The 14,570-nt window shown below is 38.1% G+C and overlaps 1 protein-coding gene across 6 annotated transcripts in view; it reads left to right on the forward strand.

The window, feature by feature from the left end:
• Positions 1–14,570, forward strand: part of CCSER2 (coiled-coil serine rich protein 2) — a 142,030-nt gene that overhangs the window by 95,238 nt on the left and 32,222 nt on the right. For all 6 annotated transcript variants that reach the window (XM_069019118.1, XM_069019117.1, XM_069019116.1 and 3 more), the window contains one exon: positions 13,177–13,267. In XM_069019118.1, the coding sequence (XP_068875219.1) occupies positions 13,177–13,267 (91 nt within the window). The remainder of the gene's footprint in view (positions 1–13,176; positions 13,268–14,570) is intronic.

Here is a 14,570-nt window from a genome sequence, read left to right on the forward strand (position 1 = left end):
TGTTTCTGTGCTTTGTGCTCATAGGGCCCTCGTGAGCTGGAGCTGATTTTTGACTTCTCAGTTTGTTCAAGCATAGAATCTTTGAGGTAGAGAGCTGGCTGTAGCTCATTAGCAGGGCTCTTCATACATCTTCAGTGGGATACACAAGATGCAGCACAGCCTTTTTCTTGCTGCTAAACTCAAACTGATCTGCAAGAAACACCATTCAGTGTGAGGAGTGGATGGAGAGTTGTTGCCATGCTGTGATCCTTCATCTGAGATCAGGGAGCCAACCTTGGGATTTCAGTGGGCCTGAAGAAAATTCTGTCTATCCTGTTCACCTTCCTTTATCTGCACAGACTTCTGAATTAAGCAACTTTTTTATTAACATGATGTTAACAACCAGAACATCTAACAAAACCAATTTGGTTTAATCAATGTGTGATGCTTCGTGTGTTTAGGTGTGTTAGGTACTGTGTCACCACTGCCAATTTAGTAACGTAGATACCACTTTCAGACTTGGGCACAGATACATAATTATATTCTTTGTGTGTAACTAAATATGAACTCTGGATCTATTTTCAGCTGCTTGTGGTATTGTTTGCTCTCTGTCTTAAATTATGATGTTGGGATATAGTGCATGAAAGAGTTTAACAGTGGTTATTAACTTTTTGTGGCAGTCGTGGCCAGCTTGGAAAAGCTGTTAGAGATTTTTGTAGTATGAGTTTTGTAGCTTTATTGATGTTTATGGGGAAAAACCCAAGTTTAATGTAGGCCACTACAGAAACAAACATTCTTGTCCCCAGGCACATGCACATGCCAGGAAAAGAGGGAAGTTTTTAAGCTTTGTCCTTGGTAAGTTTTAAATACATTTTGATACATACTCTGAAATGTAACAAACAAAGGGAAGACACTTATTTTACCGTGCTTTTGGACTGTATGTGTAGGTTTTGATACATGTAGCCCCTCTGAATTAATTTGTGCATGTGTATGAGTTGATACTGAATCAATGTGTTGATTGACAGAAGCTGTTGTAAGCCATGTGAAGCCGAGGTACTTTAGAAGTCTTTGATATTCTTGTTCACTATTTTGGTTTCTTTCTTTCTTTATTGAAAGTAAATAGCTTTTAGAGAGGGGTTAAAAATGGAAGAAGGTACTACTAGTTTTTGGGGAAGTGGAGAAAGGAGGAGATTGTAAGACTTGATGTTGAATCTAGAAAATTATGTGTTGCTTCCACCCATTTTGATTTTTATCCTGTTAGTGCTCTTCCAGAATTTCAGTGCTTACTGTACTGTGACTTTTATCTGAATGAGAAAAGCATCAATAGCATGTTTTATTTTTTCAAGGCAGAAATGTATTTTCAGTAGCTTGGATTTTAAGGGGGAAAATGTAGCTCTGAAGTGTTGAACTGCCTCTTAGTAGTGGGATTTGTTTTGGTTTTTTTCCTGTACTTGTTGGTTTTGGTAGAAACTATGACATATTCGATTTCTTTAGCCTAAAGATTAAACAGTGATCTTTTGTAATCTGAAGATGCAGAAGAATTTCTGATGCAGTTTTTCATTATTTCTGAAAAACTGTGCTCTTCAGCAGGTTACTGTAAGCTTTTGTTCCATGTTTTTCCTTTTCTCTGCAAGCAAGGAGTATAAAGACAAAAAAGTGAAAGCATTGAGAATAATTATTGTGATTAGTCAACACGTCAGATGTTTTGATTGCTGGGAGATACGTGATCAAATTATGCAGTTTCTATCCTCTAGTGTGGTGAGTTAAAAGCAATTCCTATCTGTGTGTCAAAATCCAATTGATGAGAGTCAGATTTAAGAATTTGGAGTGCTTGGGCTAATGCCAGCCTGCCTGCCTCTTGGATTTAGTATTTCCAGGCCAGTCACCAAAGCTGTAGTTCTGGAGTTCCCGTGGCATCAGGCTGGGGTGAGTAGAAGCAATGCAGCTGAGTAGCAATTCAGGGAACTGTGTGGTGAGTAACTGGTCATGTTTAGTGCACAATACGCTTTCTTCTTCCTCATTTCCGTCCTGCTGTTGTTTTGTTAGTGTTCTAAGCTGTATCCTTCTTACTATCAACAAATACTAAATGCTAAATGCTTTTCCTAAGCTTTTCCATAGATGGCAGTGCAGCTCTCGTTGGGTAATCTTAGGAGTGTTTGGACCATCTTTGAAAGGGCAGCTTTTGGAAGGGGGATTTTAACTGGGCTTCCGAAATGAGAACCAGCACAGGAAGGCAACAGAAGGGACTTGTTGGCCCCTGAAGCTTGCTGTTCCTTTTTGGGGAGCAGAAAAGCCAGTATCTTTGCTATTCTCAGTACATCTTTGTTACAAAGACATGAGGGCAAAGAATAAAATAAATTTGGCCGCTTTTAATATAGTTCTGTTGTTCTTCACTAACTAAGTGAACAGCTATAGAGAAAATGTGCAATCCAGTGCTGGGGTTTTAAGAGTCATACAAATCTATATAATATTATAAGGGGGACTGTGGTGATTTAACAAAACCTGGTGTATATAGGCAGAGGAAAAAAAAAAAAAGAAAAAAAGAAGAGCTGCCTGGCAGGTGGAAATAAGTGAATAGTTTTTTGTGGTGCCTGGTGCTTAACTGGCATCAAACCATGACAGGGACTGAGGACTTGGTAGGAAATGTGTGGGATTTGTAAGGATGAAAATGTTTTTTTTGTCTAATTGCATAACAGAAAATACCTTATTCCACTATCCCTTTTGTTGTTCCATTTCCAGCTTTGAAGTCAACAAATCACTTGGGTCACTTTCTAAGTGCTAAACTCCTTTCAGATTTCTAAGCACTGATTTTGTTGGGGTTCTTTATACTTTTTTCAACAGCTGGTCTTTGCTGCTGAGCACCAAGCCACTGGTGCTGTTTCTGCTCAGTTCTGTGTGAGCCGACTGATGCTTAGCAGAGCAGTTGATGGCTCTGTAAATTAGCAACAAGGGCAATATTTATCTATAGGTGCTCTCACTTGATTTCAGCTGTGCTGTTTGGTCCTGCCCTGGGTTTCAGTTGCTGACCATAATGCCCAGTTCCTTTACTGTTTCATGGCAGAAAGCTGCTCAGCAGTGTGAGGTACAACTCCTGATTGTAGGTTGGTATATCAGCCTTGCTAGATTTTTGTTTTCATTAATTTTTGTCTGAAAATACTGTTCACCATATGTGTAAGCAGTGTAGCCTCAGACAGATGTCCTGACTGCAGTCTCATGGCTCCTTTGCTTGCCCTCTCTTCTTGTAGCAAGGTTTGAGGTGTTCTCTCTTCTCGAGTGTATTAAATAGACACTTAAGAACCAGAAGTTGTAATATGTGTTTGTTCAGAGTGAAGTTTTGAATATTTTTGTCAAGTCCAAGTCCTTATTTACATTGAAAAGGGTAGATAGCACAGCTGTTATTGTTCTGAGGTATTTGCTTGTTTTTAAAGATGCTACAATATTCTAGTGCTCAAAGTCTGCAAGAAGTAAAACTTTAAACTGAGAACATTCCAGTAATTTCAGCTTCCTTCTCTATATTCCTAAGAGAACAAGTTGTTGTGGTGTGATTTGGGTTTTTTCCGTTTCTTTTAAAACAATTTCATTTGGGTCAATAGGTTTGGACAGGAAGCTTTCAGAGTGTTCCCTGTATTATCAGATCAAGTCCTCTACCCCTTTTTCCTATAGGCTCCAGTAGCAATGTGAATCTTTCTGCTGTGTTAATTTTTCCTGGAGTAAATAAAGCCAGTATTTTTGGGTATATGCAGAGTGAGCATCAATGTAATTATAAGGGCATGGGATTATGGAATAATAATTGAAATCTGGCTTGAAGAGACATATGGGTTTTAACAGCTTTGCTGAGAATTTAATTGCTCTTGGGATGAAATCTGGATCTCATTGGAATGAATGAGTTTGACACATGGCCAGAATTTTAGCCTGAGTATGAAACAGTTACATTTTTCTCTTCTTTCAGGCAGTTTGTGAAATCTTGTAAGATTTTTGTTGTTGTTCTGTGTTATAGTTTTTCCTTTTGTGACTGGAACTTGAGAAAGGGCAGGTCTGAATTAGTTTTTGAGACTGGTCAGAATGCTTCTGGGTCCTGAAGCATTGGTACTCAGTGAAATATGCTCTACTTTTTAGAGAAAATGAACTTGCTGAAATAGAATGGTTTAATTCAGTCATTAATGTCTTTCAGTAATTTAGTTATTTACAAGTAATTTAAAGTTAATTACCTTAATTTTTTTTGATAATTCACATCTCAGAATGACTTTATAGTAAGGTTTAAATTACCAGTTTGATTTCTCAAATGAGTAATTTATTAATGTGAATTCAGACTTGTAATATGTGTAGTTCTAATACATTTGTTTTCTTAAAGTGAAGTGTTCTTGGTGTTGTCTTCTACCCATCTTGCTTTCTTTGGCTGAGCTTTCTTTTTGGTATGTTAATGCCCAAACACTGACTCTAGTTCTATGAGAAGCTGGGCTTTTTAAATTTTGGGACATTTGGTTACAGCTGTAATGGAAATAGAAGTGCAAGTAATGTAAAAGTATGTAATCTTTTCTCAACAAACTTCTTTTTTTGCTATAATTTTCTAGAAGAGTAGTCATGAGATGAGCCCTTCAGGTGAAAGCTAGTTACAAGAAGCACATATTAAAAGCCTTTCATCTAATGAGCCAGTTGAAATTTAGTTCTTTTTTTCTTTTCACCTTGCAAAGAACAATGAAGACCTTTCTCAAAGCAGTGAACAGCATTATAAGACACATACTTATTGACAGGCTGTACTCAGATGAACAGTGTTGACTTACTGCATTTCCTCCTTTCTTAGAATACAGAAGGTGAAGTTAATACAGAGAATTAATTGCATTTTGTGCTCCCATGATGCTTCATAAAAGTAATTTGTGTATTTCAGTTGAGCACTTCTTGAAGAAAGGTCTGAGTTTGTTCTGTGCCTGAGAGCAAAGGATTATTTCACCTTAGTCAGTGCCATTTTGAGTAGAATTCATTATGACATTAATAAATACAGATTTAAAATTTTGTTTGTGGTTAGAGATTTTTTTATTTATTTCTTTTGTTAGTGAATGTGGTACGGTGAGAACTGGTGACACTACTAGATACCCAGTACTCTAGTGAGGGTGCAAGATTGAAAGGAGAGAAGACATTATTCTTATGGCATAATTAATTAATAAAGTATAATTGTCCTAGTCTTGGGGAATATTTTTATATACCTATATTGGGGTAATTTGGATTTTGAAGTAGCTGTTGCCTTTTTGCTGCCTACCAAGCCTGTAAAGCTTTGGAGATTTTAGTCTTTCCTGCAGCTGCCAAGTTCATCTGGGCATTGTTGTGAAGAACAGGACCATGGAGGAGGAAACTGGGTAACCTCTCCCTGTAGATGTGTGAGTGGATACCCGGAGTCATCGGTGTGGCAGGGGAATGAGACTGTGAAAATGTGCACGAGACTGTAGTGCCAGGGGAGGAGGAGGTAATTTTATCTGCCCAGGAGGTATTCAAACAAACCAAGGTAAATGCACTTCAGAAATCACCTGATGCAGGTGTGGAGGTGTGTATGGGCAGTGCTGGAAATCCTTAGTGGCAGGTACTCCTCACTGGGTGTGGATGCAGTGTACAAAGTGTCTGTGAACCTCCTGGGAGTGACTGAGAGCAAACCCAGAGAGCGTCAGATGCTTTTCAGTTTGTGTTGTCCCTCCTTCACCATTTCCCTTCACGCCCAACATAGTGGAGAACACTTCTTATGGATAGAGAACACACAGCATCACTAATGAGGAATGGCAGCATGGAGTTCTGTTTTCTGCTTCTGCTCAGAGAATTTTCATTATTTGCCTTCATCACCAGAGAAATTCTATCCTGTAGGACAAATTGAATAATTCATTGGTCCTTCACACTCCTTTACCTGAAAGCCTGACTTTTGGGTTAGGTCAGTATTTCTCTTGGCAGGAGATACCACATTAGCACAGGAAGTCTTCTCTGAGATTTTAGCTTTTACTGATGCATTCTAGGAAAGGGCAAACAACGTGCGAATTTTTACTTGGGATACAGAAGGATTTCTTGGAAATACATGATCTGGGAAGCTGCCATTTCTGTGGTAAAACTTCCTGCTCAGGTATATATAGTGATTCTGGGATTGGAATCGAATACATGTGTCAGCCTTGGCAGCTCTTTTTCATTGGAAGCTGCTTATTGGAAGTTGCTGTAGTTGGTAACTTCCATTTAAGCTCCTAAGTTCATGTCCAAGTTCCAAGCTCTTTTGTCCTAACATGTCCATGTCATGTTCCAGAATCTGACAAAAATTATTCTGATTTACTTAAATTGTACTATTCTAACTCCATAGTTTTCATTTTTCCAATAATACAAGTATAAACATCTGTGGCATTTGTTTTTCATCTTCTTAATTTCTAAGAAGCCAATGCCTAAAAATTTATGTTTGGAAAAGCACTAGACTGCTTTGTTCTGATTTCAAAGCCTCAAAAGTCAGTGTCACCTTTTTGCCTTTAATATTCATTATGAACAGATAATATTTGTGAACACACTCAACATGACTAAAGTAATGGGAGAACATCCTTGATTAATATGTCCAGAATTTGTAGTAGAAAACTGCAACTGCTATGAAAAATTCAGTCTATATTGTTGCTTGTCAATACAGAACTAAGAGCACAAACTCATTTCAGTGTGTTCTGTCAGCTCCTCAGCCATTCCTTTGGTGGAGTTTGCTGGCAGGCAGTTTTCTGCTCATGGCAGAGAAAGGAAATGTCATGAAATTAGAGACTGATTTTAGAGTGAAAGTAGCCACCACCAACTTCAGAGTTTACCTATAACAGCAAGGCAAGGGGGTGAGAAACTGAATTACTTAATGAGATAGCACTTCTGTCTGTCCTGTCTGATGTAGGTGTCCCTGCTGTCAAACATTAAGAGGTTATATGACTGTATTACAGTTCACAAACCTCTTGTGATGCTGGTTTGAGAGGCAGGACATTTTGTGAACAGCCTTTTATGGCAAATTACCTTTTTTCCTTTGGGATGGGAAAGCTTATATGCCTTTGAGAGCTGCTTCCTTCAGACCTGACACAGTAAATCTTCTCATGCTATTTTGGCTGGTAAAACCAAGTAGGGCAACTTCACTTGTACTTACGTGTTCTGTTTATGGCATCCATTAATTGTGCCTTTGGATTTGTGTGGTGAAGAGAGGGAGGGAGCGCAGCAGCTGCTGTGGTGTGTGTGAAATACAAGAGCAAACACTGGTGGAACTTAGCACTTGGTTTATTTCATAGGCTGTGAGGGACGTTTTCTGTATGAGTTGGTAACTGCATATCCATGTGTGAGCTGGTTTTGAGGTTTTATGCTCTTGGTTCATGCTGTTAAAATGTATCAGGGTAATGTGGCATAAATACATTTCTGCAGCAGTGCAGTAAGTGAGGGAATCCTTCCCCTGTTGTTAGCAGCTCATGTAGAGATTGGTCAAAATAGAATCACCCCAAAGTAGTTTGGAGGTATTTGAGGATTGTTTTGGTTTTAATTAGAAACAAGTGTATTAAGCTGGCTGTGTAAGAGTAGAACACATTAATGCTGGGTAATGTGTCATATTCAGGTTACTTCAAAAGTCTCTCTAGGTAGAATTAAAACTCTGGCACAGAGGAAACAACTGAGCTCCTGGTACAGCCGTGCCCGTGCTATTCCCTTGAGGTTATTGTTTGGTTCCTTTCTCAGGTGGGAATTACTGGAAGCCTCCATATTTTCCTTAAACCAAACATTGCATGTTTAATACAAGTGCAAGTCAGTGGAGTGAGAGTCATTCACAATTATTTCTACCTGTTAAGAGTAGCTATAGCAATTACATATTGCTTAATAGTGTAAAATGCTCCATTATTGGTTAGGTAAACTGTAAAAGCAGTGCTGAACCTCTGGTATTGGTAGCCTTCTTGTGCAAACAGACTGGAAGCAGTGAGTAGGAAGGACTGCTTTTCCTCCTCCTCTGTTGCTATTTATGATCACTGCTGACCGTATTCTGTGATTGTGCTTAAAAGTAAACAGGAAACTCTCTACTTAAAAGCACCAGCCCATTTAAAAAAAAATAGGAAATCTTAAATTTTGCTGTAATTCTGTAGAAAGGTGGTTCTGCAGCTTCCCCCCATTCAGCTTTTCTCATTGGTGGAGGCTAGATGGCAGTCAAAGAATGCTGCTTGAGGTGTGTTTGAAAGTGCTGTTGCTTATGAGTTGGTGAAGTCTCAATAGAATGGCTAATATTTCTGGTTTTCTTTAATCATTGTGTTACTGAATTTCAGTTTTTTTACAGTGTGATGTCTGATTTTATATTAAAAAAAAAATTTAAAATGAGCAAGTATAGATCCTTCAGATACAGCATGTAGTAACTTAAGCTAATAATGAATTCCTCTATACCTTAGTAAATCTAGGTAGAACATGCAGTGCCTCTGTAAAAATGTTTTCAGGAATAGTAAATATTTAAGACCGTTTGATTTAACAGTTAAACAAAAAATGTTTTGGATTTTCAAACCCAAGTTCTTGTTACATTGGTTGTCACAGCAACCTTCAGTTACGGAGCATGGGCAAAATTACAAAATACTTGTTTGGCTGTTTGGCTTAATTATCTTTAATGTGACTTGCAGAGTGTACTCCTTTCCTGTCCTGTCTTTGGTAACATGCAGAGTTCTAGTCTACCTCTTCCCTGGGTGGTTTTCTCTGTTTTAAGGACTTCATTTACAGTGGGCTTTTCAGCCCTATGTGCTTTTGCTCTCTGTGTTTTCTGCCTTCACTTAAGAGTTCTGTTCAGTTCCTAAATAACGTTGCCTTTTTGGAGACTTCCTATTTCTTTATTTATCCCTATCTCAGATGTTATCAAATGCTGAAAATAGCATTGAAGAAGATGCTGGAGGTTTCCCTCTTTTCTTCTGTCAGCCTTGAATTGTGTTTGACTTTGGCAGTTATCCTTTAGCTGCCCTTCAGATGACTGATTTACCCAGTCTGTTTTGTGTTTATTTTTAAAAGCCACTTCCTTTTTTCATTCCTCAAGCACTTGAAATGATGGTTTGTTAGTTTCTGTGCTACTCTCAAATGCTTTGCCTGAATTTTATGGCCAGGTTCTCCTGTAGTTCTCTCCCTTCACTCACACTTACCTTCTACTGTGGTCTTTTCTCATCCTCATCAGAAGCAGGACCTAAGTCACTAAATCAGTAATAAAGGAAAATAATTGTTTTTATCTGTCTGCTTCCTAGAGGTGGAACAAATGAGTGAGGTCTGAGGTTGTGAGTTGTTCCTAGTACTCACCACCAGTTCACGACTTCCTCAAAGCAATTGCTTTTCCAGCAAAATATTCTAACTTGGCATTGCTAGTTTGAGCTCAGACTCTTCTCCATTCTGGTAACACTCTCTGAAATTAATTGTTCGAGGGCTGTTTATCTGGAATTGCTTTGTATTTTTGCACTATCCTCAATGCCTGACTTCTTCCTTTGTCTTTTAATTCCACTGTAATATACATTGTGTTATGAACTTCCACTGGTCAACATATTTATGTTTAGTAGGGAGAAAATGCAAGCATCTATCTGTCTTCTGTTTCGGGCGCTTTATGCTTTACTCTGGTTGCATTATAACCTTACAATACTCAGCTCAAAAAATTGGGAAGCTGAGAATCAGGCCTCTTGCCTAGGTCCAGCTGTTAAGCTAAATTGAACTCATATTGGTTGGTGGACTGAAAAATAGTGCTCTTCAGTGGAAGAAAAAGCTTATGATACATGTTGCATGAGGAATTTTTAGAAACTGAACTTTTTGAAAAGAATATTTTGCACTCCAGTTCATTATGGGGAACATGAATTTACAATGAAATCTGAAGTTTTACTTCAGCAAAAGCACTTCTTCTGCATAGAGTTCCCCAATCTTCAAAGCAGTTGAAGCAACTTGATGCATCAAAGCAACTTGATGTTGTTATGGCTCTCCAGAAAGAGGTGCTGAGCTCCATGCATCCAACAAATTGGGTTAAATCCCAAGCTGGGGCAGGTGAGCTCTTCGTGTGTGCTTGGTGAACCTGGGGTAAAACACAGCACTTGAGGAAAATCACTCCAGAAAGGATTTGCAGGACGTTGAAGTGAACCTGCTGAATGTGGTGTAATGACACACAGGTGGTATGCCTTGCCCTTGCCTCTTCTAGCCTTTTTAGCCTCTCCTTAGGAATTATGAGGGTTCCCTACTGTGGAGGTGCTCAAGTTACTCAGTTCTTACACCAGGACTCACAGGTCATCTGTGTCATCTAATGCTTTCCCTGTTCTACTGCAGGAGCAAACAAAACACTACTGCCTGTGTCCAGTGGAAAAGCTTTATGGAGAGAGAACTTGGGGACAGCATTGCAGTTTGACCTGAGATTTTACAGTCCTTAACTCAGTCTCTTCCTGGGTTGTACCAGCTTGAAAATCTAGTGCTGAATCAGCCTTGTGAAAAACATGCCCCTTTTAATATACATTATTCTTTTCACCTATACAAATTGAATGGGATTCTTCTTTTTCTGTACCTTGTAATAATTGCTGAAACATGTTATAGTCTCTAGGGTTGGAGCTGATGCACTTTGAAAGAATTTTTCTATTTCCTGTTCTGTTTGAGCTCATTGCCCTGAATCACTTCATGATGCTAATTGCTGTTAAGCACACATTATTAACTATGTTATTCCCATGTAATTAACTGCAGTTCCTTATGCAGTAAAAAGAGTATCAGTGGCAGTATCTAAATTTTATTTTTTTTAATGCACTAATGTACTGATGAAACTTGTACTTTATCTTACAGCTATTTCAGGAGGACATTGCTGACATCTACTTGTATATTGTGTTTCCCAAGTAGCTCGCAGGGGGAAATGCTCAAAGAGCATTCACACATGGCTCAGTGATTACACAGTCTTGGTATTTGCAGTTGTGGGGTCTTTTCGTAGCATGGAGTTTCCTTTCCTGGAGTTTCCTCAGTGTGGTGAAGAATGTATAATTAGGGAAGCATAATGAAATGTGCTGTTGACAGGAAAGTATGTTTGGAATCTCAAATACTGACCTCCTCTGACACCATTAGGCTTCTGAAGTTCTGATTCAAAGTAGTAAGGTGGCTTATCTAGGTTTATTAGTAAACTCTCTTGCATAGTGTGTTTTTATATTATGCATTTTTAAATGCATTTGCACAGCAGTGGCAAAGCTTTTCCACTTTCTTTTGTGTGTGTGGCCACTGTTCCCATTTTATTTGTCATACTCACCAAAGTTATTGCAATAGAAGAAAATAATGCTTGTTCACACTAATTTGGAAGATGAAAGCATGGCACAGAAACAATTAATCAACTAACAAACCAAAACTGCCTCTCAAGCATGCCTGTGTTTTGCAGAATTGTTTAAAAAAATTCCCATTAGTTAAAAAACTTTTGGTTCCTGTAAAAATGTAAAGAAATAGAAGCAAAAGTAGCAAAAATATACAGGCATTTTGTTGTCCAAAATATTAAATCCATGTTTCATTTAAATGACTTCCATTTTTTTGTGAAGCTTTTCCATAGTTGAATTTATTATTATTCCCAATGCCTTGCTGGGTAAGTTTTCCTGTTTTTTCCTGTAAATGCACAGAATGCTGTTTGTGAACAAAGCATTTCAAATGGGACTTTGAAATATGATGAAAACAGATGGTTTTGTCTCAAGTATTCCATCTTTCCTTTTTATTACTCATGTTTTACAAAGTGAGTATTAACTATTTTCATCTCGTACTCTCCCTCCTAAGTCAACAACTTGCCCTGCCGAAATGCAAAATGTTTAATGTTCTGTGTCACAACCCTATCCCTCCCCCCCAAAAAAATCTCAAAATATACTTAGCTCTTTCCACCATTTATAATAAAATACAGTAGTGCTTTGTGAGCACTGTAGGAAGGCTGCTGAAGAACAGCTGGAGCAACATTTCTGACAAGTGCCTGTTAATGTTCTTCCTTTTCACCTGTGACAAAGCAAATCTAAGAAATGATAGCCAGCAAAGGGGTAGCTTTCCAAGGGAATCTTGTTTTGCAGTGTGTTCGTAACCTGTATGCAAGTATTCACTTCAATATTTAATGATCATGTTACTATGAGAAATAGTTACAAAACACTTATTTGACTTATCATTTGGTAAATTTTTCAATGTTGGTGCAAGGTATCACCTTTAGGGGTAGCTAATAAACCTAAGAAAAATCTGTGTTTCTGCTATTAGGAAAGAGGCCTATGTGAAGTGCCTGAGTCTGGTCTTGGGCCTTAAAGGCCTGACTTTTACTGGGAGCTCAAGAGTTGCAGCTGCATATCCACAGCACTTCCTCAGACCTGCTTCGTGTTAAACTCATTAACACCAAGTGACTACAGTTTTCTTGGAGTAATGAAGTGAAAGAGTGTCTGGGTTCTCTGCCCGGGCTGTTGGGGCTGTTCAGTGCTGGCAGTGTCTGACTGTGCTGTGAGCTGGGTGTTCCACACCCTTGACCTCCTCAGTCCTCTTCCTTTCAGTATTCTTCAAGCAAGAGGGGTCAGTGTCTGTCTTTTTAACACTGACTGGGCTTGCCCTTCTTGCAGTCCTTTAATATACCTGACAATATTTAATATGTATAATTCATTTAGCACTAACACTTCATTACATTTTTCTTGGGCCGTTAGCACACCCATGCAACGTGATTGTTTGTTAGTCCCTTTAGGGACAGCTTTTATATGAACCACAGTCTGAAAGACAAAAAGAAGCAGAGTTTAGTGCTCATAATAGCATGTTTGAAGCTTTATTGTCCTAAAAAGTCAAGATAACATAGGTTTCCCCCTTTCTTTCAATGATTTCATAATAATGAAATAAGGGGATTTAGCATCATCTCGTCACAAAGCTGTTTTTGAATCCTAAGTAAACAAAGTAATTGAGTTTCAAAATGCTTCCAACTGCAGAGAAGGCCAGATGTTAATGAATAAAAAAGTCTGTGGAGTATTCCATAGGCATCAGGCAGAACAATGTTTCAATCCATCTTTGTTTCATCTAGCACTGTTACTGTGACATATTAGCAGAGGTGTGCTGATTGTTGTTTTGTATAGATGGTCTCAAATAGGGCCGATCTTCATCTGTGAGGAGAGGAGCTGCTGCTAACATTGGATGTGTGCACAATAAAAACATAACAGAACTTTTTATGACGGCAGGGTAAATGAAATATCATGGAAGCAGCTGTAGCTCACTTTTCCTTTCTTGCAGGATATCTTGAATAATCTTGATTCATGTGATCTTGAAGATGACGATCTCATGCTTGATGTGGACCTGCCTGAGGACCCACCTCGTGACAAAGGTTAGTAAGGCAGCCAGGCAATCTCACTGTGAAACTGCTTCATGGGCTTAAGAGATTTTTGAGTTGCTTTCTTCTGACTCTTGACTTAATAAGTCAATGCACTCTTCAAATTGTGGTGGTTTTTTTAAAGTAACAGCTCTTTCTTTTCTGAAATACAGGAAGGGAGATATTTCTGTTTTCCCAAGTACAATTCTTATATTTGAAAAATTCTCAATATAGAAGTGTACTGCCTTGAATAAAAGTGCAACCTTGTTTCACTCTGTGTTTTTTTAAAATTATTTCTGTAGTATCCATTTCAAAGTTTTAAGTTAGTCTTTCAGTCTCATGTTTCAGCTGTATTTGGAAATGCTGGGACAGTATTTTTTTTTAGTTTTGGTGAATGACAGCATAATTCTTTGAGATAATTACTTATTCTACAAAATGACAATATCTAATATATATACATACAATTCAGGGTAGCAGAAGATGTAATCTTTAAGATATGTGTTTTCAAAGTGTCTTTTATGTGCTCTTGCTTTCAGTGAGAGTGCTGGCAGAATTTTGACAGAGAAGGTAGTACAATAATATAAATTCAGAATAGAATGAGCATGGTAAAGGAAATTACGGCTGCACTTCCTCAAATCTCAGACTGGAAAGGTTTGAGGCATTTGCTTTTGTTATTCCTGACCTACTCATAGGAATTATGTGTATTGTTATTGTTATGTGCTATTGTTATGTGAATATGGGTCCTAGTTTTACTTCCAAATTCAGTGGAGGCCAATCTATGTTCGAGTGAACAGAAACACTGAATGTGGAGCACTGTCAGGCCCTACCCAGGTTTTTGAGAACACCTCTGAGTTTTTGGATGAAGACTCCTCCATGTATGTTAGATATGAAGCCAAATTTACAGTAAATAAATCACAGTTTTCCATCTACCACGATGGTGGCACATCGTGTTTTAACACTGTGCACATAACGAAGTGCTGTACTTAATCTTTTAAATACCAGAGTGAGTTTTTCAAAGTACTTGTGTGAATTGATTGAGAACATTGCAAGTATGCAACTTTTCAGCCCTGACAGGTATGAATCTTCTACTTTTTTACTCAGTTAATTTTTCAGAATGGGTAACAATGCAAGCCTAGGGCATATTCTTTCAATAAGGGTAATTTAATTCTGTTGGGGAAAACTAAGAAACAATTTTAAAGAAAACTAAGAAACAATTTCTCATAAATTTCCTTGTATATGTGAAACATGCACTGCATTTGCATCAGTAATTCCATTACAAATTATTAATTTAAAATCTGCTAGAAGGGCATGTTTTTAA

The sequence above is a fragment of the Aphelocoma coerulescens genome, chromosome 6 (genome assembly GCF_041296385.1).
Source record: "Aphelocoma coerulescens isolate FSJ_1873_10779 chromosome 6, UR_Acoe_1.0, whole genome shotgun sequence".
NCBI classification, from domain to species: domain Eukaryota; kingdom Metazoa; phylum Chordata; class Aves; order Passeriformes; family Corvidae; genus Aphelocoma; species Aphelocoma coerulescens.